The sequence below is a fragment of the Meleagris gallopavo genome, chromosome 8 (genome assembly GCF_000146605.3).
Source record: "Meleagris gallopavo isolate NT-WF06-2002-E0010 breed Aviagen turkey brand Nicholas breeding stock chromosome 8, Turkey_5.1, whole genome shotgun sequence".
Classification (NCBI taxonomy): Eukaryota; Metazoa; Chordata; class Aves; order Galliformes; family Phasianidae; genus Meleagris; species Meleagris gallopavo.
Window position 1 is genome coordinate 8211867 of NC_015018.2, and position 22582 is coordinate 8234448.

The following is a 22582-nucleotide window of genomic DNA, read 5'->3' on the forward strand; positions in this document are numbered from 1 at the left end:
GCAGCGGGCGGCTCCCCTGGCTCGTGTAGGATAACGAGTACAGCATTCACATACGGTAAGTGAAGCAAACTGCATGAACTACGGCAGCAGCAACACGGTGTGAAGTTACTAATGGTCATAGAGCGAGTAACCAAAGCCTTGCACAGCCAGTGGAAAGGTTCCCATGGGCCTTAAACTGGATCAGTATTGTTTTATAGGATGAGACAAAACCCTGTGGTCTGTTATGTCAAAGTGTCTCACCAAGAACCAATTTTAAGCATGTGTCCAGACACCGACTGCTATTCATAGCCTTCATTTACCGCAGAAACCACTCTGTTGTGGAGCACAGAAGTGTTATCCCTGCTGAATGTAGCCAACATATGCATTGCAGAACCTGCAATTACCCAGACCCTGGCTATACCCCACAAAGAGGAAACCAAGGAACAGCAGCTGGGAGGCAACGTGGAACCTCCTGGGAATGAAATCTGCAGACCGCAGATTTAAGCGGTACTTAAAATGACAGCTAAACCCCAAATGTAGCAGCATGGATTTTACATTTTGGTCTTACATAAAAGGAAAGTTGGATGTGGTGACCTCTTCCTCTGAGAGCACTTCTGTCATCAGGACATCTTTGGTCCTAAGATCCTTTGTCCTCATGTCAGCAGCAGCTCCTCGGCCATCCACAGCTCCTGTTGACCAGCTCCCAGCACCACAGACTGCTGTGACAGACCCGATCCTGAGCTGAGCTGTGCAGAGAGGTGATGGCGGCTGTGCAGATACAGCATCTCTCAAATACAGCTTGAAATAACTCCGGATTTATTTCATGTCTGTCCTTCCTGCTTTAAGAGAACATATTGAAGGTTAGTTCTTCAAAAATGTGAAATGAAAGCAGGCCAGAAAACAGATAATAAAATCCCTTGCTTAATATAACTAAACATACAGTAAAAAACAAAGTCAATCAGAACAGCTATCCTAAAGGCATCAGCAGCAGTGTGGTGCCCCAAATCACGTAAAGTCCAGGCAGCATTTGCAAGACTTTTCTGCCTGAATGTGACACATGGAGCCTAACCATACAGAAGCGCATTGCTTTCTAAATCCCCAGCACTATGGCTGTCTTTCCCCACTGCCTTTCTCTCCAATCTCTGTTTTGCAATACAAAGAAACCTAGCCTTGTCCAGGACCTGGACCATTTGCTGCATGAGTTAAGGCAATATTGAGATCAAACAACGTGAAATCCTCAGAGCTGTACAAATACAGGATTTCCTGCCTTGGAGCTACTAACCCGACACTGTAATACCACTAAGGAAGCACAGAGCTATGATAAACCACATGGCCTGGGACTGGAGAAAGCAACAGAGAATACAACATGTGGTATGGCTGAAAGGTGCCTGGAATGTTCGCTTTGATGTGCAACAACAAAAGTTCTCTGTCTACCACTTTGTTTTAGAGAGGTCCGTGTTTAAAGTGCAGCTGTAATGCATCAGGTAAAACACATTGCTCTGAGGCAACATTTTCCTACCAGCTATATATAGGTTCTAACTTCCTTTTCAAAACCTACAAAAACAAATGAAAAAGCACAGAGGTTAGTTTGTTACGTCTGATGCTATGGATCGTTTGCCCCTCAGTCAGAGTTTCCTTGGTCACCCCGCTGAGATGGAAAGAAGGGATGTGGCTGTGGATACCGCATCAGAGCAGCCCCTGCGGCCCCATGGGGCACGCGCATCATGGGAACAAAAAGGCCGAGAAGGGAAACTGAAGGGGACCTGCACTCCTGTGAAAAAAGAGCGAGTCAAAGGGCGGGACGCAGGAGAGCTGACGTTGTTCTTTGAGGCAGGGCTGGGGGTTAGGAGGGAAAGGCATTGCAAAGCCTCAGTGTGAGTTGTAGCAGGAGGAGGCAGCACATCCAGTGCGGATGTGGGGGAGAGCACAAACATCCTGCACGGGAAAGTGGCAGAACGGGGCACAGTGGCTGTGGAAGGAGGAAGGAAGGGAAATTCCCAGTTATGAGCACTGGGCGGAGAAGGTTGTCAGTTGTGAGAGCGAGAGAGGGCTTCACAAGATGTCACGAGAGAGACTATGAACAGCATTACCACCTACTGAGAAGGTCGGAGAGCATGAGAACGTAGTGCTGATCAGATGGAGCTTTGGCTTACACAGATCGGAGCAATTTCCGTCAAGCTGCAAGAGTAAACAGATTTTAACATCAGATTGTCACAGCCCAGTATTGCCTGATGTGTAACAGGGAACAGCTTCACTGCTGGCAGTAACAGCAACCCCGTAACTTCTGTTGGAGCTGAAACAGAACTTCACCCATGCTGAAACAGCTCAGATCACGGCAGCCCACTTTGTTCTGTGCTGATCACTTACTTGTTCGTTACCTCTGCAGTTACAACAGGAAGAATGTTCCATGCTCTTTTAATGTGTGTCTGTACAGCGGATGGCAGTGAGGAGCTGGAAGGGTTGAAGTAAGGAGGGTGGATGTGGAGAGGATGACGAGATGTGAACTTTCACAGGGCAAAAAAAAATAATCAGTTTCACAGAGGGTAAAGAGCTTGATCTGAATGGGAAGCTGGTAAAAGACAGTAGTACTTTATATTCTTGTTCTAGAAGATGGATGAAAGCATTTCTGCACTCAAACAGCTGCGTCTGCTATCACTGAATTCTTCAGCTGTATTAAAATATTTCAGACCAGAAAATCTCCTAAAAAGATTTTAGAAAAGAGAGAACATGCCCAATACTTACAGAACACAAAAATGGCCAAGAGGAAAAAAACTGATCTGAAAACAACCCCCTGGCCGTGACACCAGCTCTGAAAATCCCGCTTGGCTCTGGCCATAAGCCTAACACTAACCCCGCTTCCTGCGCTCATTTCCTGTATAGCAGCCAGGAGCTCAGTTTCATTGTGAGGAAGCCAGAAATCTTAAGACACGGAAAAGCTGAATTTGGTATACCAATTTAAAAGAACAGAATTTTGGCCTTTCATACTGCTCGCACTGGGAGTAGCCATGACCTTTAACACTTTCTGTGGTCTGCTAATGCAGCACACAGCACATGACTCAGTTTTTTTATGCTGATAGTGCGAAGCACTTTACAGCACTCCCTGTTGTGCTCACTTTGTGCCATGTTTCCCTTGGTCAGTTCTTCTGGCATCTTCCCCTGCCTTTAGTTATGGGGAAACACCGTCACTGTTGCGGGCAGTTTATGAGGACATTGCAAATGACGTGCAAAACACAATCAGGTTTTTACACAGTGCGAATCTGTCAGATATGCCCATTAACCACAAGTCTTTGTACTTCTAGCGTAACCACTGTATCAATTTACTTCACATAAACTCTTCTAAGCAAATCAAATGGAGAGTTTAATTATGGGGGCTCTACAGAGAGGTCCTATTTATGCAGTTGAAACTTTATCTTATCAACTTATCTTTGCTAAGAAAGCAGCGAAGACCTACTTACCCTGGTGGGCTGTGCAGCATTTCACTCAGCACTGAAGCTTGATCCCATCCGTTCCATCTCTCCAAAGTGAAATTTTTGTCTTCAAACCTGTCCATCTCCCTGGTCTTTCTCTGAGAGGACTCTTGCTGTTTCTTACCAGTTTCAACCACGTGTTCTCATGGATTAACATCTCTCACATACTTACAGATTCATAAACAGACATGGAAGAGAAACAGGTGGTCACAAAGAACTTGAGCAGTCACCCTTGGAAATCAGAATGATTCACTGGGCATGAGCGGAGGACTGGCACCATCAGAGCTGTGCAGGATGAGGGCAGCCTTCAGTTCCCTCAGGGCCAGTGCTCAGACATCCAGAAGTGCCTGGGTGCTCCCTGCACAGCACTTTGGGACAGGGAAGCACCTGGCATGGTTCAAAGCAGAGCGGGGAGCCCGAGGCTTTACCAGGACAGACAGCAACATAACACCTTCTGCCAGGAACCAAAAAAATAAGCAATTCCATTCAACAGCCCACAGGCTGTGCCCTAACAAGTGCTCTTTGTGTGGGAAAAATAAGTGGGGGAGGAATGCGACCTGACCTTCTGCAGCAGGAGTGCACATTTCAGTGGTCTTCACACATCTTCTAGATGTTCTAGAAAAAAGATGTTTAAAGTACCGCACCAAAACTCAAGGAAAAAAAAAACATTCAGACGAGATAAAAATTTACTCATTTGCACATTCTGAACTCCAAGTGCAGCTAACAGAATGGTTCTGCTTTACGCACAGCGTGAGGTAAGGCGCTGTGTTTCACTGGGTGTGAACCAGGCAATCAGCTGCAACTGTTGTCCTCAATATATCTGCTAACAACTTCAAAAAAGTTCAAACCAGTTCAGTAAGGAACTTTACTTCTGGACCCCCACATCTTGTATCTCAGTTATCTTCAGGTAATTCATACGCAACTTCTTTTTGTATGCCCCAATCCTGTCAGACTCCTTGGCACTGGGAGCAGGACATTGACTGCCGTGCTGTGCCACATAGCCTCCTCCAGCATTTCACACAGGAACCTGAATGTTCAGGTAGTTCAAATGATACAAGTTGATGTACAATTCCAACTTTTCAGACCAACCTAAAGAACCAGAATTCTGCATGCCTAACAAAATTCATCATTATTAATTAAAAACATACTTTAAAAAAAACCCAACACTTTGCTCTATTGGACTGCAAAAAGCCAAGATGCTATTAAAAACAATTTCCTCTAGAAATTCCTTTTCCCCTTCCCCCCAAATACATGCAGGACTACTGAAAACAGAACGTAAGCAACGTTTGAGTTGTTTTATTTCGAGAGGCGCTTTTTGGCTGTGCTGCAGCACTCCCTTGGCAGTTTTGCTTCTAACCCAGAGAGGGCAGAAGGGCGCCCGGCAGCCACACAGAACGCCTCCGTTCCGTGTTAGAGCCAACAACACTACGGTGCACACATCCGCAGTTACTGGGAGTGAATAACTCGGGCTGCCACAGCGATGCCACCAATAAAAAATGAACGCGAGACAACATCTGATAAAGTCCTTTTAATGGAAAATGTAAAACCCCTTTCAACTTCAATGTACAAAGCATGTGTAACACTTGCACTTTTAACAAATTAAAGCAAGCCAATGTTTTAAAAAAATACATCATTGAATGTATATATGTATATATTTACATAGCATATTAAGTTTAATATTTAGCTTTAAAAGTTCACATAAATTTTACCAAAATGAGACAATTTTTAAATAAATTACACCTTTTGAAAACGTTTAATTGTACACTGAATAGCTTCAATAAAATACTGAAGTGTCTGTATTTAATATCTACTTTATATACTTTATATTTTACAAAGTTTACAATTATTTGGCAGTAATTTTCAGATTATGACATGACTGCTGTGCGGACTCAGCAAGATCCCAAATGCAGGCAATAGCTGGTGTTTGTGTCCTACTCTCACAGTAACTGTCTCAATGTAGTGAAAAATATCGGAATTATTTTAGCAAACTGTACAAGTCACATTTACATTTGATCAACAATATAGCATAGAATTTTGTGTTTGTTTTTTTTTTTCCAAAAATAAATACATCATCTTAAATCTTTAACATTTAACAAACTTCATGTACATTATAATACAGGACAGCAGAACGCTGCTTTGTTGTTTGCAAGTCTAACACAGAGTCACAGTGGCTGTGATATGAAGCTCTACCGTTGCAGTGTCGTTACCAATACGATGACTATATTTTCTTGGCACTGATGGTTTGTGAAGCTTTAATTAGTGTGCATACTGTTCGTCTATTAGAAAAAATAACCCCCTTTTTTTTGCCATTAACACAAAAAAGCAGTGAGAGCTTAGTTTTCTTCCATATCTTCCATTTCACTTTCATGAATCTTCAAAGCTCTCACCATTTCTTTAACTGCATGATACAAGATATTTTTAACCTGCAAGAACATCAGACAGTTTAGTAAGACCCGCTCCTCAGGACATCCTACATGTACATGCAGTTAGGACTAAGCTGGGTAGATTTCTAAAAAAACAAGAAGGCTGAAGAACCAAGTCAGAGGAAAAGGAAACACCTTTTTCCACATTCTAAAACATAATGTGAAAGAAATAAATAAAAGCAGCAACTCCAGGGAGAGTCATTTACACCCCCTGGCGCTGCTGCTGCTGCTGCTCATTGTTATTCTGTGTGAACAGCAGCAAGGAGGGATCTCCACGGCTGTGCCGCACCTCAATGAGCCCCAGCACGCCCTGCCTTCACCTCCCAGAGCAGGAGTCGTTTCCTACCTGCAGTTTATCATCATAATTGATTTCTTCCTTTGACAGCCTCAGCTCCTGTGTTAGGTGAAACGACTGTACAAGATGTTCTGGAGACACAAAGTCTTCGGTTACTTGAACGCAGCTGTGAAAATTTTGCACCTATCCAAAATAAAAATAGGATGGCTATTGTTAGTATTTTGGGGTTACTCTACAACCACACGCTTCTCAGACTAAAGAGCACCTTTATGCTGTTAATGTAGAGAGCAATTAACTCAGAGAAGTTGGCTTCTGGTGAAAGGTACACCTGGGACAATGCACGTTTGCCTCTGCTCTGGTGCTTCTTCCTGCAGCTGGCTCTGACATTTGCTCTACGTGCCCTCCTGTGCCATTCCCCCCTTTGCTGCTGCCAGCACCACTGCATGGCCACGTCCACAGCAGCATGCTGGGCCTTGGACCAGCACCTCAGGTACCCACACACACTGGGACTGTGCCTGAACTGCCAGACAGAACTTGCTGTGCTCGCTGGGAAGGAAGTACAAGTCAGTATATTTCAAAGGAAAAAAAAAAAGCTATGAACAGAGGGCATGTCCAGAAGGGCAAAAAGCACTTCTTTCTTTAACCACTGCTTTTACAGATGAGAGGTGTCTAGGAGAGAAACAAACATCATCAGCTGCTACCAGGTCCCATCTGGAGAGGCAAGAGACAGAAAAACTACTCTCTGGTTGGGCCCTGGCTGTCAATTCCTGTTTGCCTTGTTCCAACAAATACACTACAGTGCTTCACCCCCAAACCTCTACAACTTGTACCATTTCTTCAGCACATCAATACTCTCCCCAAATTCTACCAGCCACTCATCATGTTGTGCAAGCTCAATTCTGCAAAATTACCAAGTTCTGAGGTGTTGAGAGGGCTGCCTCTGCTACTGCAGCAAACAGTCCCAACCCTGCTCCATACTGATAAGAGCTCCAGGGATCTTAAACCCATGTCTAGCAACATCAACGTGTTTTTGATGTACAACCCCAAGTTTCTGTCGTGATGCCTGATATTCAGTGAACTTTTTTGGACCGACACAGGTGAGGACATCATTTTAAAAATTATTCTTCAAAAACACTGCCTGGTTTATAAGGCAGTTTGCAGGTGAAATCCTGAAGAGTGATGTAGCTTGACACCAGCATCACGTGAGGTTTCTGCAACCTCATAAAAAGGCACAGCAGAACTGTTCCCTTCTGTGGACGCCGCACGGCCTCAGCTTCCCACTTGCAGAAGCCGCAGGTGAGGAAAGAGCTGCAGAGGTGCCCCCAGAGACACCCACACTGGTGCTCGGGGAACTTGTTAGAGCTGCAGGAGAAGCCTCTGCGCTGCACAGTGGGCGGCTGACTCCAGCCCCCTTCCCTTGCAGGCTTCTCACCCATTTCAAGTCCATACTCGCCCCCGTTTTGCTTTTTGCCACATGCAAATCCCACCCTGCTCTTTCATTTTCTCCTCACTGAGACGAGATGTTACCAATTCAGCCTCCCTCCATCGCAGAACTGACAGTATTGCTGCTGTTACATCGCTCATTTTGCTGTGCCTTACGCCTTCTTCCCAGGCAGTGCCTGTCTTATCCCAGGGGAGGGCAGATTTTACCTTGCCTGCCTGCTAACACAGGAATGCCCCCGACAGCCTACAGGCAGTTCTACTTGTATGCACTTAGAATACCGACTGAGAATGACACACACACAAGTATGTTTAGCAACGACTCCCCTGAGGCCCACAGGGTGAGGATGACAACACTCCCACGGCTGTGCCACTTCCTGCCGAAGAACAGGAACACAGAACAGCTTCACTCCCTGTCCACGGGAAGCAGCAGTGTCCTCTTGGCCATCCTGGAGCACCAGCAGGGCAGGAGGACAGGACTAGGGCTGCCCTACTCTCAGCTGGCCCCATCCTGTCCTCACGCAGAGCCCCCAGCTCACGCTCTGCACACACAAGCCCCAGGCCGTCATCTCTGCTTATCAGAACATCTCCAGGATGTCGTACTACCTGCAGCACGTTATTATACAACATATAATCCTGCTGTTAAATCAAGATAATGCAGATATAAAAAACAACATTATAATAACCTGTTCTACTATGAGCAATTTTTGCATTTAGTCTGAACAACACATTTCCATCACTGACTCAAGAAGTGCTATCTTTCAATTTATCACTACAGTATTTTGCAAATTTGGGTATCACCAAACTAAGACCAGGGAGGGCATCCCTGGAGGAGGGCTGTGACAAAGGATGACTCAGTACAGAGCTACAGAAAGGGTGTATCTTTCAAAAGAACAACTACAAAGCCATTGTTTCAGCTAGGAATGCTTGCCAGAGAGCTGAGGGCTCCTTGTCACAAGCGCTGGAGAAAGAAAGAGATCCCATATTGGTACAGCTAAGAAAGAGATACAGACCTACCAAGCAAGACTAAAAGTATATTCAAGGACATATCCATACAGAGACTAGTCCAATGCTATTACTTTTTGGTTTGTTTTTAAAGAAAGCAAAAGGAGTAATTTATGCTACCATAAAATACTAACAACAAATTAAGCCAGATGCAAATCCATAGAAGCTGGAAAGAAAAGACAACAAAAAAACCTAAACACCTCTGCCACATTCGAGCTGAAAAATTCTAGGGCAGCAGTCAGAAACATGAGACGAAACCCAACTGGCTCCAGGATGAAAGTGTCTGACTGACTGCGCAGTCATCACAGGCAAATGGGCTCTCTACCTCCATGCATTGGCCTCATTTCCTCTGTTCCACAACATTGCAGATGAGCAAATAAAAATGTTAATTTACCACCAAATTTACTATCAACTGTTACCCAGTTTTAGCTATTGAAGATTCATTATGTGCATGTAAATCTGAAACACTTAACATGTAAACCTGAAATGCTTAACATGTAAACTTAACCTGGTACATATTCTTGTTCAGACTTATTTTTAAGTGTTTAAATGCATTCTGTATGTGTGAAGTGTTGGTACTGATCCCTAAGGTCAGTATTTATACTTCTTTATATAGAGCACCATATACGTACATGAAAGAACACGATGCTTTCATTTCCTCCTACGTGGCAGATTCGCAGGAACTTACTGAAGATGAAAAGGTTCTCAGCTTCACCCACTAAAGTTTTAAAAACACCATGTTATTAACTCCTTGGTGCCAGAAGCTAGAGCATTACCACTTCAAAAGCAATCTGGAGTTTGAAGCCAAGGAGATAAAGATAACAGTGGTCTTATTTTTGGCTCTGAAACCTACAGACTGCAGTGAAGCCTGGAAGAGTCTTACAACTTCATGTTTTGTATTGTGTGCCTTATATAAATGCCTCGTGCTTTATAAAACAATTTTCTCTGTATGTTTATGATTCTCTGTGGGTTCCCTTTTCAGTCTTGTATCTGGGATGATCTCCCTTGTTTCAAAAGATTAGAGTAAGGTTAATGGAGAAGACAATACAAATCCTACTGACTCTGGAAATACAAATTGCTACAGCCTAACAAAGCTAAGAATACCAACAAGCCAGACATTCCTTCAGCCTTCTGTAAAGGCTTAGAATCACCAGCCCCTGGAGCATGGCATGGGGAAAAGCAATCTGCAACCCAACATCTGATAATTTAGGTTCTCTCACTTTCTTTGGCACAAACAAATCCACACAGATCATCTGGCGTTAACATACCATCACGTGAAGCCCACCTAAAGAGAAAAACAGCAGAGGAAACTAGTCTGGCAAAGGGACTTCTTGCTTTCCAAGGCCAATAAGACTGAGGACTTGACATTAGTCACTGCTATGACATTTTTTTATTTTTAGTTTTTAAACACAGAAAACCGCACTGCATCAGCATAGCAAGCCACTGCTCCCTCTGTGCTCCAAAGAGATGGTGCCTGGAAGCTGCTCTGCAGATCAGCAACCAAACAGCACTGCCTTCAGAAAGACCTGACCTTGCTTGAAGCCGAGAGCAGATCACTGATAAGCCACTAACAGCAAGATGGTTTACAACCCCTACTGCAGGATGGGGATGCTCCTCACTCCTTGATTGTCAGCCCCCTAATTGTGGTGCTTGGCAGATGGGAAGGCAGCAAGAAAGCAAGCCCCACTTCCTGTTTTAACAGGACAAAATTAACAGGGGAAGGAACAACCAAAGAGAATCATCTGGTGAAAAATTCTATGGTGATAAAAAAAGCAAAGTATCAAAATGTATGTGCTGAGGACTAAAGCTTGCTACACAAATCCATATATCGTTTCTCCAGAGGAGCTCTATTGGTAATACTTCTTATTACAGAACTGCAAATAGGATCAGACTAGCTGCTGCCAAAATGAAACTGCTGCTTCTTTCTGATGGTAAGGAAAACTGGTGCAGTCAGGCTGCTGCTGACTGATGTACTTTCTGTGTACAAAGGAACTTACTGTGCAGTGGAAAACCAACACCCAAATTCTACTGCAGAACCATCTTGCTAATTACACCTAAGCTTTCTCCATAGTTCCCCTATGGCTGAAGGCAGAAAACAAGAAGACATCTGACATCCACGTATTCCTCTGTTTGGGTTCCTTCCCTGCCTCTCCAGGGCTAAGTTAACCTTAGGTTTACCCAGCCCAAGTGAATCTAAGGTAGGTTAGGGAAGTTAACCTAACATTGTCATAACTAGCACCAGTTTATTTAGAAAATTTGATGAATGAAATGACACGTGGAAAAGGGGGCTACTAATAATCTGAACATTCTTTCATTTTGAAGGAAAAATCGAACAGTTTACATATCAAGTGCTGAAATTCTTTGTTAGTTGCAGCTAGCTATCTATACGTGCTGGTAAAGTTTATAGAGCATTCCTATACAGTAATAGGTACCAGTAAGAAAATAAAATCTGAATTATTTAATCCTGCATGTACTTTACCTGATGAAGTGCTCCTGCTGGTAGAATAATAGCATCACCAAGAAACTGAATAACCGTACAGGTTTTTACACCGTATTCCTCAAGAAGTCTTTGGCGAAGTTTTTTGTTCACATACCAACTCTGATCACGTATTGGATCGTGCTCTGGTAAAACTTCTAAGCCTTGCTCTTTTGCTATCTGTAAGTACAGAAAAGATCTCAAGGTGACTTTTAAAAGAAGCTGAACATTTGCAGGTTACCTACAAAGCAACAGTACCATTCATGACTGACATTTAAAAAAATAAAAATACTTCCTGACACAGTGCAACAACCATTACTTATTAAGTTAATCACAGGGGAACAAGTATCACCCTTAATCAATTGCTAATTAATCAATCATAGTGACTACAGAAAAAAAACCAAGACATATCCAGTCCATCCATCATGACTAAAAGTGCCTCTTCCGTTTTAAGTCTGCTGCCTCCACAGTTTCACGATGTCCCTTAGTTGGTAGAAGAAACTACAAATAACATCCATTATCCACCTATTCCATTGCATTCACCAGTTTGTTCACCACAGCCACTGCCAGCTCTCTTTGCCAAACTGAAAGGCCATCGTCTACTTTATGAGCATCACATTTTTGAATAAGCAGAAAAGATTGGATGTATAACTCATAGCCTCCTGGAATTAGCTGTGTTTTTGTTCACTAGTCCTCTTTTTCTCCCACAGTTCAGCTTGTCAAAGAGCAAATGTTCGAGTCACCAGAGGACAGCTCCTGTGGGACTGAAACCCAGGCATACAGTCCAAGAGAATCTTTCTGCTACATTTCTTACGCGTTCCCTGCTTGCAGTAGACACACTGGCCTCCAGCTCATTTTCAGAGCCCTTTAGTTTAGGCAGCTAAAACTCATCAAATTACTGCCACAGTAGATTTTTCCCATGACCAACCGCTTCAGTGATATTTTGGTATTTCTAGGTCATCCATCAAGACTGTCTTCTAGAACACAAAAACATGCTGAAGGCAGGGCTCAGAAAACTGCCTCCAACATGGTATCTCTGTGTAACGGCACTGATTGCTGCCAGCAGGCCAGTGGCAGACATTCATCCTATGTTTTAAGACAGAACCTGAGAGGTTCTAAGTTGGCTCTGACTTGCTCATCACATGCTGCATAAAGAAGATCTGCACAGTAGCTAATGTTGCAGAATTCTGCTCTCGTGTACATTATCCCCATTGCTTTCCTCTTCATTAAGAGACGAGGAATGTTGTTCTTTGTCTGAGCTAATGAAGACTAGTCCTTATGAAGACTGGTAAGCTGCTGGGCTGAAGGGGCTGGTATGCTTTTACTGGGACCATTCACAAGTATTTCAGCATCTGATACCACAACTATTTCAGAAAAGGGTTACTATGAAAACACTAGTAAGTAAAAAAAAAAATAAAAAAAATAATAAAAAAAAGCAGCATATTAGAAAAGAATTAAAAATAATCTCCATGTTCTCCTGTAAATCTAACCTTTTGCAGAAATTCTCGGATCTTGTCAGCATCTTTGCCAGCATAAATATGCCATAAAGCACCAGGTAATTCACTTGAATCTTTCAAGCGCTTCCTTAAGAGGTCATCCAAATCTTCTTCTTCAAATTTCTTCAGTACTCCTAAGGTTTGACAAAAATTTTTTTGAGGAGTGAAACAGTGGCAGAACTGAAACAAAACATCTTTTCCAACTTCTCATGTGAGACCACGCAGATGAAAGTTTGGCAAATACAACAGAAGCACCCAGATGACCTTTCTCTTCCTTTTTTGTACTCAGGAAGTTAGTAGAACACACGTGCTGTAATTATCTTTAATGCTACATTTAGTCTTTAAACTCTTTTTTACCTCTCTTGAATTTTATAGAACACATCTGCCTACTTGAAATATTCTCCTCCCTGAAATAAACAAGCATGGCTCGAACTAGAAAAATAGAAGATAAAAACTATTTTTTTCCCGCAGTGAGTGGTTGTTTCTTCAATACCATTCAGCAGCACAGCTAGTCAAGAATCAAGACTTCTCCCCATGTGCTAAGTTTTGCTAGTATTAACTCCGAGCATTTACAAGGCAAATGAAAGACATCAAACCCTAGACTGCACTTCTGTTAGTCAGACCCATAACCTACATTTGCCTGTTATAGAACCAGAAAACATCAGAGTAAGGAGAGGAAACAAAACTACTTCTGTGATTGAAGGACTTCCAAATAAGCAATGAACCTCACAGAGAAAACTAACGTACACTAATTTAAGTTCCCCAGTGATGAAAAATGACATCACAGCCCAGACTGAATAGGCAAACAGTGCATCCAAAGGGAACACTGAGGATTTGGCAAATATCACTCTGACATAAGTGTTAGAAGTAGCAGTTTCCAAGAACGTCCTTTATCTTGCACTTCCATTAGGCCTGACAGCCCCAGCTCAGGAATGGTACAGCACTTACACGTAGTAACAATAATAACAATAATAATAACACAAGTTTGAAGACTCTTAAATACAATTCCATAATTCATAAATGGCAATGTATTTTAGATAGAATTAATTTGTGGACAAATCTTCCATGAGACAAAGAATCTCCCATATTTAGGCAAGCGCTTCAGGCACTTCAAAAAAGCAGTGTCAATTTAAAAAGCAACTTATCACTCAACCTATTCACACCTCTTACAATGAGCTGCCTTTACCTGACTTGGAAAGCACTCCATTTCCTTTTGCTATGCCAACATAAACAAGGATGTTCACTACATCCGAAACTTCTATATGGAGATTTGTAGTTCCTATATCATGATCTTTAGTAGCAGCCACACCTATGTTACAAGATAAAAATTTGAGGTAAAATTAAGATCAATACGAAGGAAAGAATATATAGGAAACCCCCCAAAAGAAAAATAAATAAATTTTAGTTCTAAGAGATAAAAAAATATATATATTTTTAACTCAAAATGACACAAAAACATTAAGTCTTACAGTGGCATTACATACCACTGTCACAGTTCAGTTCTTCACATCCACACCTTAACTGCTATCTTAAAGGTATGGATTTTTTTTGAATATCACAGTCCTCATAAATCACAACTATTTTCCTGTACCATTAAAACAATTTGTATGACAGAACTGAACAAGTCTGTTTGCAAAAGAAGGAGCAGCTGGTGAAAGTCTGAGGGAAACAATATTTTCTGAGCAGATTTGAGTGCACAGTGTACAATACAGATAAAAATTACAATAAAAGTTTTGCCATTTGTTTATGACTGGAATTATAAACACTAATACTTCATGAAGTATTTTCTCATATGGAATTGCTGAAGATGAGATCTCTGTGTTAAAGTAACTAACCATTTACATGCTTTAGGAGACTGTAACAGCACAAGGGAAGATGAAAAGAAAGGCAGAAGAATATAAACTCTCATGTTTCTAAGGTATGTGCATTGTTAATAAGTCAGTGAAGGATTTCTTCAACATTCAGTCAGTAATTATCCTCCAATCATGCTCAGATTTTTATCAAGCAATAGGATACAACATTCTGTAATTATAAGGGAAGAGCTAACTGCTACACTTCTAGAGCACACTCACCATATGCACTGCATAGTCTGGGTCCCAAATCTGGACGGACAAAAAATCCTGGCAGATGAGAAGCCAAATTTAATTTCCCTTCTGGACTACAATATTCAGGCAGGGGTAAGCTTTTCAATAAGTCCTCATATCTGAAGAAAGGGAAAAAATTATGAATTCGTGTCATTTACGCGTAGAGATAAAAATCAACAGAGACTGACATTAGAATATCTAAATATTAAACTCAAATACCTTGCTGGCATCATAGCCTTGAAGTCTTCACCAGAAGGCCAATCCTTCAATTTCAGTAGAGCCGTTTCTCCATTTTTTACTTTCTGCCGTTCTGCAAGTAACATAGGAATTACTGAGAATGAGGATACTGCAGGTGTTTTACTTTATTCAATGGAAATATGTGCTTGTAGCATTAACCTGCTTATACAAGACTTCATACATAAAAGAAGGGATTATTAAGTCAGAGATTCAAGAAAAACACAAAACAAACTCAACCAGGTAAGGAACCAGTTATGCTGTTTGGTTTCTTAATGAGATCTAACCTAGGAAATTGTGTGTTAGCGTATCTCAAATTCTGCAAAGATACAAAATACAAGCTTTCATTATAGTTACTCCCTTTAAATAGATTAGCTAGAGCTTTCTTTTTAAATTAAATTTCCTTCAAAGCCTCAAGATCGATAAAGTATATTATTAACTGTCTCTATCACTGACTGTGTTTAGAGTCTATGGAATAATATATTCAAAATAACATACTTGAAACATCTTCAAAACCATCCCAGAACTCTTTGACGTTGGTGTTTGAAATAATACTGTCTTTACAATTCAAGATATCAGCTTGCTGGTTTCCAAAATCTAGACTAATGGACTCAGCTTTCCACAGGCTGAAGTTCATTTTCTTATGCATACCAGACACTAGAACAGGCTGTGTAGAGAAAAAGAAGAAAAAAAGTGCTTATCCTTTCTGGAGAAAACACATCCTTCAATTAAATTGTAGTACAAAGGCTTCTGAAAGATGCACTGAAAGCTCTGGTTGTACTGAGCTGCTATCAAAACTTCCAACAGCAACCACACCCAAGACATCATACAGATTTTTGAAGGTTTTATCTCTGTAACAGTAATTCTTTCTTCGTTACTAGCAGTTTATTTCAGTTAGAACTACATAAGGTACATCCTAGCATAATAGCTGACTAATTTTTGCCCACTGTACTAAAATGTGATAACACCACGCTTTCAAACACAGAGATAAGAAAACTCTGTCCTGCAACATAACTCCTCCACCAGACTTTATACTGAGGTCACCTTACAGACAAAACTGCCCAATACCTACCCTCCCTTGTTTCCAGCACTCTTTGAAGAGCTTCCAGTTGTTGTTGTTTTTATGGTCTCTGAGCCACAAAACATGTTTATCACAGATCCAAGAATACTGAATATCACTGTACAACTTATTGCCATCATCCTGAATACATTTTCTGTCTTCCTTTGGCTCATCTTTTACTTCAGATTTTACATTCATCTTTGGTGCTCTATTTGGTGGAATCTTGTTTTCTACCACTGAAGCAATGATATCATCAAGAATGTTTGGCATAGTCCTTCCACTCTTGCTGCTCTGTTAGAAAACAAACAGAAGTGTGTTTTAAAAATGTGAAAACAAATAAAATTGTGACACTTACCCCCCCGCAGCAGAATGACAACATTTCATTATCACTTAAAAGCTTACAGTTATTTACTTCCATTGCAGGAAGTTGCAAACATTCTTACCTGGGATAGGTTAGAGATACACAGCTAAAACAAAACTCAAAACTATCATAATCTTCCTTTCTTTTGCCAAGTGAATGTTTTATCTAACTTCATAAACATTTTCTTCATAACATGTACCAATTATCTGCATCTGTATATACACACACATTATATTCAAGTAAATATGTGTGCACACATCTATATATGCATAAATGTCAGTTCATTTAGGAAATCTGTACTAAATTTTTAATTACGAGTTACTATTTAAAGCAATACACGTATCAGACTGCTGGAATTACAATATACCAGAACAAATGTTGCAGATTTTCAAACCTCAAAGAAAAACCCATGCACTTACTGCTGTTCCCGTAGAGTAAACCGGAGCAAAAGCAATACCAGCATCTGTAGAACCCAGACGCAGTTTGCCTGCTGTTGTTGTTAACAGGTCTCGTAAGGTTGAGCCCTGCTCATTGTTCTGGGATGCAGTAGGGGAGCTTTTACAGTTTTGGGACTCCAAACTGTCCTGGTCTTTCTCCTCCTTTGAATGTTTTCCAGAAGGACACTCTTTGTTTTCTAAAACAAAAATAACCACTGGGAGTTTACACTGTTGCATGTAGACACAGCAACACTGTTATGCTGCATCTAATAGTAGTGGTTAATACACTGTCGCACCAGAGCACCAGAAAACACAGCAGGGAATGAACTTGATTCTTTAAAGCGCAAACACTGCAACCATGAAAACGCCTTCCCCAGCACCTCACACACACAGCTGAGTATCTGTCACAAATGAAAGATGCTCTGGCTGGAAATACTGCCCCATTACACATGCAGCCTACTGGTGGTTTTTCTGGCAATTGATTCCGATGCCAGTGGGAGAAGGTTTCTAGATTAAAATTATGGAGAAAAACAATGTCATCTTTTCTTCTTGCTAATCAAGAAACAGAGTGAAGTATTCCTAGTGAATTGAATTACTTATTACTGGTGCCTCAACATCATGCATGTGGTGTGACAATATGAAACCCGTACCTTTCTTCTCTTCTCTGGCTTTCTGCTCTGCAAGATCAGCTAACCAATGCAGCGGTGACTGGGACTCGGGCGGCGTTAGCTTGCTGTCTGTGCTGACGTCGCTCCTCGGACTTGCATTGCCGTTTGTCTCAGACTTCGGAGGAGTATTCTGCTGCTGAGACTCAGGCATGCACAGAGAAATTTTATTACTGTGATTAAGGACATTCTGCAAAACCTGTGAAGAACAAATTTAAGTATATAACTTTGCTTTAGCGTATATAGAAGTCAATGATAGCACTTAGCCACTGCATATGCAAATTAAAATGTCACTGACACCGCTCAAATGTAAAAATCCACGTGTACCAGACAGACTGCTGTGCATGCACACACATTTTAGACTCACCTGAGACACACCGTTCATTGCTGGGAGCTTGCCAGCTTGCATGTTTTGCTTGCTAGTACACTGACAGTGGGATTTTATTTCAAATTTGTCTCTAATATTGTGCATAGCATCCAGAAGATCTGTCAAAACTAGAAGACAATTGAGAAGAAAATGATCAGCATTTGTGAGTTGTTTTGCTGCCCTCTGTACAGTACACACACTTGCAGAGTGAAAATGCTACCTGCATATCTTTTAAAAACTTCCGTTTAGCATTTTTTTAATAGCTTAACACTCAAAAATAGCGTATAAGGACTCAAAAATAGTGTATAAGGACTGTCCAATCTACCATAAAAGTCACACTGGAAGAGATGAGACGTTTCACTAAATAAGAGCATTTATTCTCTTGTGTATTTTGAATTCTCCTCCGTATTCCCATCACGTGGCTCAGAGAAGGCCAGTCAGTCACTCAGCATTATTCAGCAGGCACTTTGCTGCTTCATTTAATAAAACTGTCCAACTACAGACTGAAGTGAGCCGTGTCTGGACAGAAAGAATTACTATGTGATCGTGTAATTTAAGTCTGTTTGGTAACCGATATGCACAGAACAAAAAAGCGGAGGGCATGCAGGCAGGCTTCACTGTGCCATTTCCACATGAGTGCTTCATTCACAATTTAAAATTAAAGCCAGTTTCAGAACAGAACCTGTTCTGGGGAATGTCACAATTTGAATACATTACAGAATCCAACCAACCTTTATCTTTATTCAACTAACATGCAACAAATCATTAAAAAAAAAACAACTGTGTCTGTATTTCCAGCTTAAAATAACTTGGCAATTTATTTAACATGCTTAAAGGTGCATCTGGGTTTTCATCTCCTTGCTCTGTATCAGTGCTACTAAAAATCACAGAGACAGTTGTGCAGCGACCACATCTAACCTCACTTCTGTACAAAACTTGTTTGGATATAACCATAACTCTGATTTTAGAATTACTGCCAGTTTTTCATTAATTACAAGCTCCCTCACTGCTTTCTGCCCGATGATGCTCAAGCAGACGTCCAGCCAGAACTGTGAATCTTTTATTTTTTCTTCAGGGGCAAGGAGAGACAAAAAAAACAAACTGCACAGTGTTGAGATAAATGAATAGTGAGAAACAAATCTCTGAAGAATTGGTGCCACATAAAGCTCTTTGATGGCACTGTTCTAAAACTTTCTTTTAACATCGAAGTTAAGATTTATTAGCACATTCTGGCTGCTTTATTCTGCTTTAGAAAGGTACCGACCAGTCTCAGCAAATGCCCTGAGTGCCCTGACTGCCTGTCCCCCAAACCCTTTCAGAAACCTGTCAGCCTACACCTTCTCATCACACATTCAGCAGCCCAAAATCACTTGCTTTCCTGCAAAGATTTGACACAGCTGGCAGGTTTCTAAATGGAAATTGAGAAGTTTCAAGAAACTACTCTGGTCCCTCTTCACATCACAGAAGGATCTGAGAAAAAGAAACACCATCCTGCTTGTTTACATGTGGCCTTACCAGAGCCTGGGATAATCTGTGTTGGCATCAGGTGCTTGTGATCGTGAGGCTGGCCCTTCACACACTTCATCCAGGCGTACAGTTCCTTATCTGTAAAGCAATCCCAACTGTTTTACTTTGCTTAAATGATACACAGAGATAATGTATTCTGATTATTTTTATCTAGAAACACTGTTCTATACACACTGTAAAAGCCTTTTGCATTCAAAATCTTCTCAAAATAAGGAAAAGAACAAGCAGTTTTAATACTACTGAAATCTGAAGTGGCAAGGTTGGTAACACAGACCCTCATCAACAACTTCAGAGCCTCGAAGTACATCCACTTTATATTTAGGGAGCAGCCAACTGTAAGGCAGCGATTCAGAGAGGCCAACCAAGCCAGAAAGATCAACTGACAGGTGAGTTAATTCTGATTCGGGCTAACACACTGCCACATCAAAGTTACTGGTGGCACAAAGGAGAGGGAAGTTGCATCACAGATTTCTGTCAGATTAAAGCAACCATGAAACCACATCCTGTATGTGCTGGTTGAAAACCATGTGGGGCAGTAGGGAGGGATGAGCCAGTGAGAGAGAGGCTCTGTCCCAGCCAGAAAAAAGGTGCAGTGTAAAGACAACAGAGAAAGAATGAGAGTGAGAAATGTCTGGCAAAGCAGCCAGTCACCAATCCACTATGGGATTTTGGGCCACTAGAGGTACAGTTTCTCTCTCCATTGCCAGCCTTACATCCCACCCACTGAACCACTACTTTTCAGAGACACTTCAAAACTTTTCACCAGTTTGCTCTGCTTTTTGTAGTTAGCAACACAAGCTGAATACACCAGAAGATGCATTTAGCATACTCAGAGCATTTTTTTTTTTTACACTGTAATGTACAGAGCCTACCAGATGTTCCCTGCACACAAGCATTCCATCGTTAGCTATTTTCTTGCTTCTGCAACTTGTAACACATTGAAATATAAAACTGAACACGCATATAAATCAAAACCACAGCCACATGTATCCAGCTAACTTATTTTCTCACTAAAATGCCATAACGTGGCACTCCACTTGATGGTGCCAGGAACCATACGAAGGTGAAAACGGACACACAATCATTCATATTCTAAAGTAATAAGAAAAGTCATTGATAGATACTTAAATATTGAACACTTGAACCTCTAGCATTCCTGCTGAAGCAGTGGGAAACCAGTGTATTCTCCATTACATTTAGCAACTGTAAAAACAACTACCAGATCCAGGAAAAATGGTGTAATATAAAGCGGTATTATACAGAGAAGGGTGGGTGGTTCTCAACTTTGTAAGGCTGCCAAAGTAAAGGTCTACACGAACCCTGCAGTATCATGAGAAGTAAAGCTGCAGAGAGGGAGGATATACTTCTGCTTCTGTGTGTAATGCTGTGATGAGCAGCAAAGAGAAATGCTTCCCTGCTGAAAGACTGAAGCCTGCTTCTGTACCTTGTTTTTTTAAACTTTGAAGACGTTTTACGAACATTTTCCTGGCTGGATAACACATGCTATAAAAAGCCTCTGATTGCATGTTCCCACTAGGGTAAATAATATTCAGAGTATATCCCAAGCCACACCAGACAAATGCACACATATGTGCACACGCAGCCTTAAGCCAGTTAAGAGCTGCTGGAGCAGCTTCCCATACTTAAAGCATTAACGACTGCTCTCAGTGTTGGAAAACACCAGCGTTCATTCGCCAGAAACTTCGATGAAAATCTCAGAGCATATCTTATAACCACAGCGTTGGAGGCTCCTTGCTGACAGCCAAGGACAAAGTGGATGAGAATCTCTACATTTACTAAAGATTTGCCATCTAATACTTGCACACTATTTTACTAACATTTCACATATGTGACATTACGTTGCTATGACAAACATGGAAATGCTTTCCAAAACAGCATTATACTTGAATCTTTTTCTGGCACAGCGTCTCACCACAGGACTGTGCCAGGGCACAATGCCTGCCACCCAGGGAAGGCAGCCCTTTCAAACAACCAGCCCGAGCAGCTGTGTCATGGCAGAGAGCTGATGGCTTCTTCCACCTTCCAAGCCCTTCCCCAACTCAGCTGCAACCAGGCTGGGTTGCTCAGAAATTGGTCAGTCTTGTTACACCTTACTATGCACTAAGGTGGACATTTCCATTAAAGCACAGGAATTAGATTAAACTGAGTATGTGTATAGGCTGCTGAATTTTAAAACCTCCATTAATACTCATTTTAAATACGTGGTGAGCTCTTTTTTCCTGTCTTACCTTTTCAGTAATAAGAAAGTAAGCTAAGTCAGTGTGTCAATTCTGTACTTCTGAAGAGAAAACTCTAGAAAGCACTGACACCAAGCCCTAACAGCAGGGAGCTATCGTAGAACAGGGAGGTAAGAGAGTCAGTTTTGAAGCTGGAGAGCCAGATTCATCCCTGAGGGGCAGGCACAAGCAATCCAAGACAACGCTCACAAGACAAAGGAAAAGCGGATAAAGACCTAAAGCAGCCCCTCATCAGTTGCCTTCTGAATGATTCTATGTTTACTTACCGAAAAAGAAAAAAAAGAGGAGAAATTAACAGGCACCAAAACTCAGAAGTACTAACTTCATGTTTTACAGAAAGTCAGTTACACTTAATGGATCAGCAGCTTTGTAACAAATGAGAACAAACAGCATGTACAATACTCCAGTTCACAAAGAACTGACCTCTAGAACTTTTTCTTTCCTTCGCCTTGTAACAATCTAAGCAGACCACAAATCCACATTTTTGGCAGACCCAGTGAATGTTAAATAATGTGGCTTCACATGCATCACACATCTCACGGACTCCTCTCACTGCTCTCTTCCATGCAATTTTGGCTGAAATACAAAATAAGCAGAATAAAAGGACGGAAATTTAAATGCAAAGCACAGAATGAATAGCCTTAATAAATGAAGTATTCGTGATTTTCCCCTCAGATGCAACCAGGCGTGCAGAAGGAAAGCGATCCTTCATAGAACAGGCCACCAACATTTATTCCCTTAGCTGCATCACACGGCATCCCCACCAATGCTTGTGTCAAGACACTACAAAAAGGTTAAAGCATTCAAAATCAAAGACTAAAATAATACAGCAAGAATATTCCTTCTCATCATATGTGCATTACAAGTAAGATGAAGGACTTCTTTAAAACTTACTCTTAACTCCCAAGAAATGAAAGCTGGGTTTTTTCACCTTGTTGCCTGCAGGATACATTTAATCTCAAGACAGCTGAGCTGTCAAGGTGGATGCTGAAGGCAGGTGCCTGCCCT

The 22582-nt window shown here is 41.4% G+C and overlaps 1 protein-coding gene across 1 annotated transcript in view; it reads right to left on the minus strand.

The window, feature by feature from the left end:
- Positions 1-4959: 4959 nt before the first annotated feature.
- JMJD1C (jumonji domain containing 1C) overlaps positions 4960-22582 on the minus strand; it is a 37283-nt gene continuing 19660 nt past the window's right edge. The window contains 14 exon segments of the mRNA XM_031554357.1: positions 4960-5869; positions 6216-6347; positions 11089-11265; positions 12576-12715; positions 13768-13890; positions 14654-14784; positions 14885-14975; positions 15398-15566; positions 15972-16250; positions 16740-16954; positions 17408-17621; positions 17790-17917; positions 19305-19394; positions 21998-22150. Coding sequence (XP_031410217.1) covers positions 5780-5869; positions 6216-6347; positions 11089-11265; positions 12576-12715; positions 13768-13890; positions 14654-14784; positions 14885-14975; positions 15398-15566; positions 15972-16250; positions 16740-16954; positions 17408-17621; positions 17790-17917; positions 19305-19394; positions 21998-22150 — 2132 coding nt within the window. The 3' untranslated portion in view covers positions 4960-5779.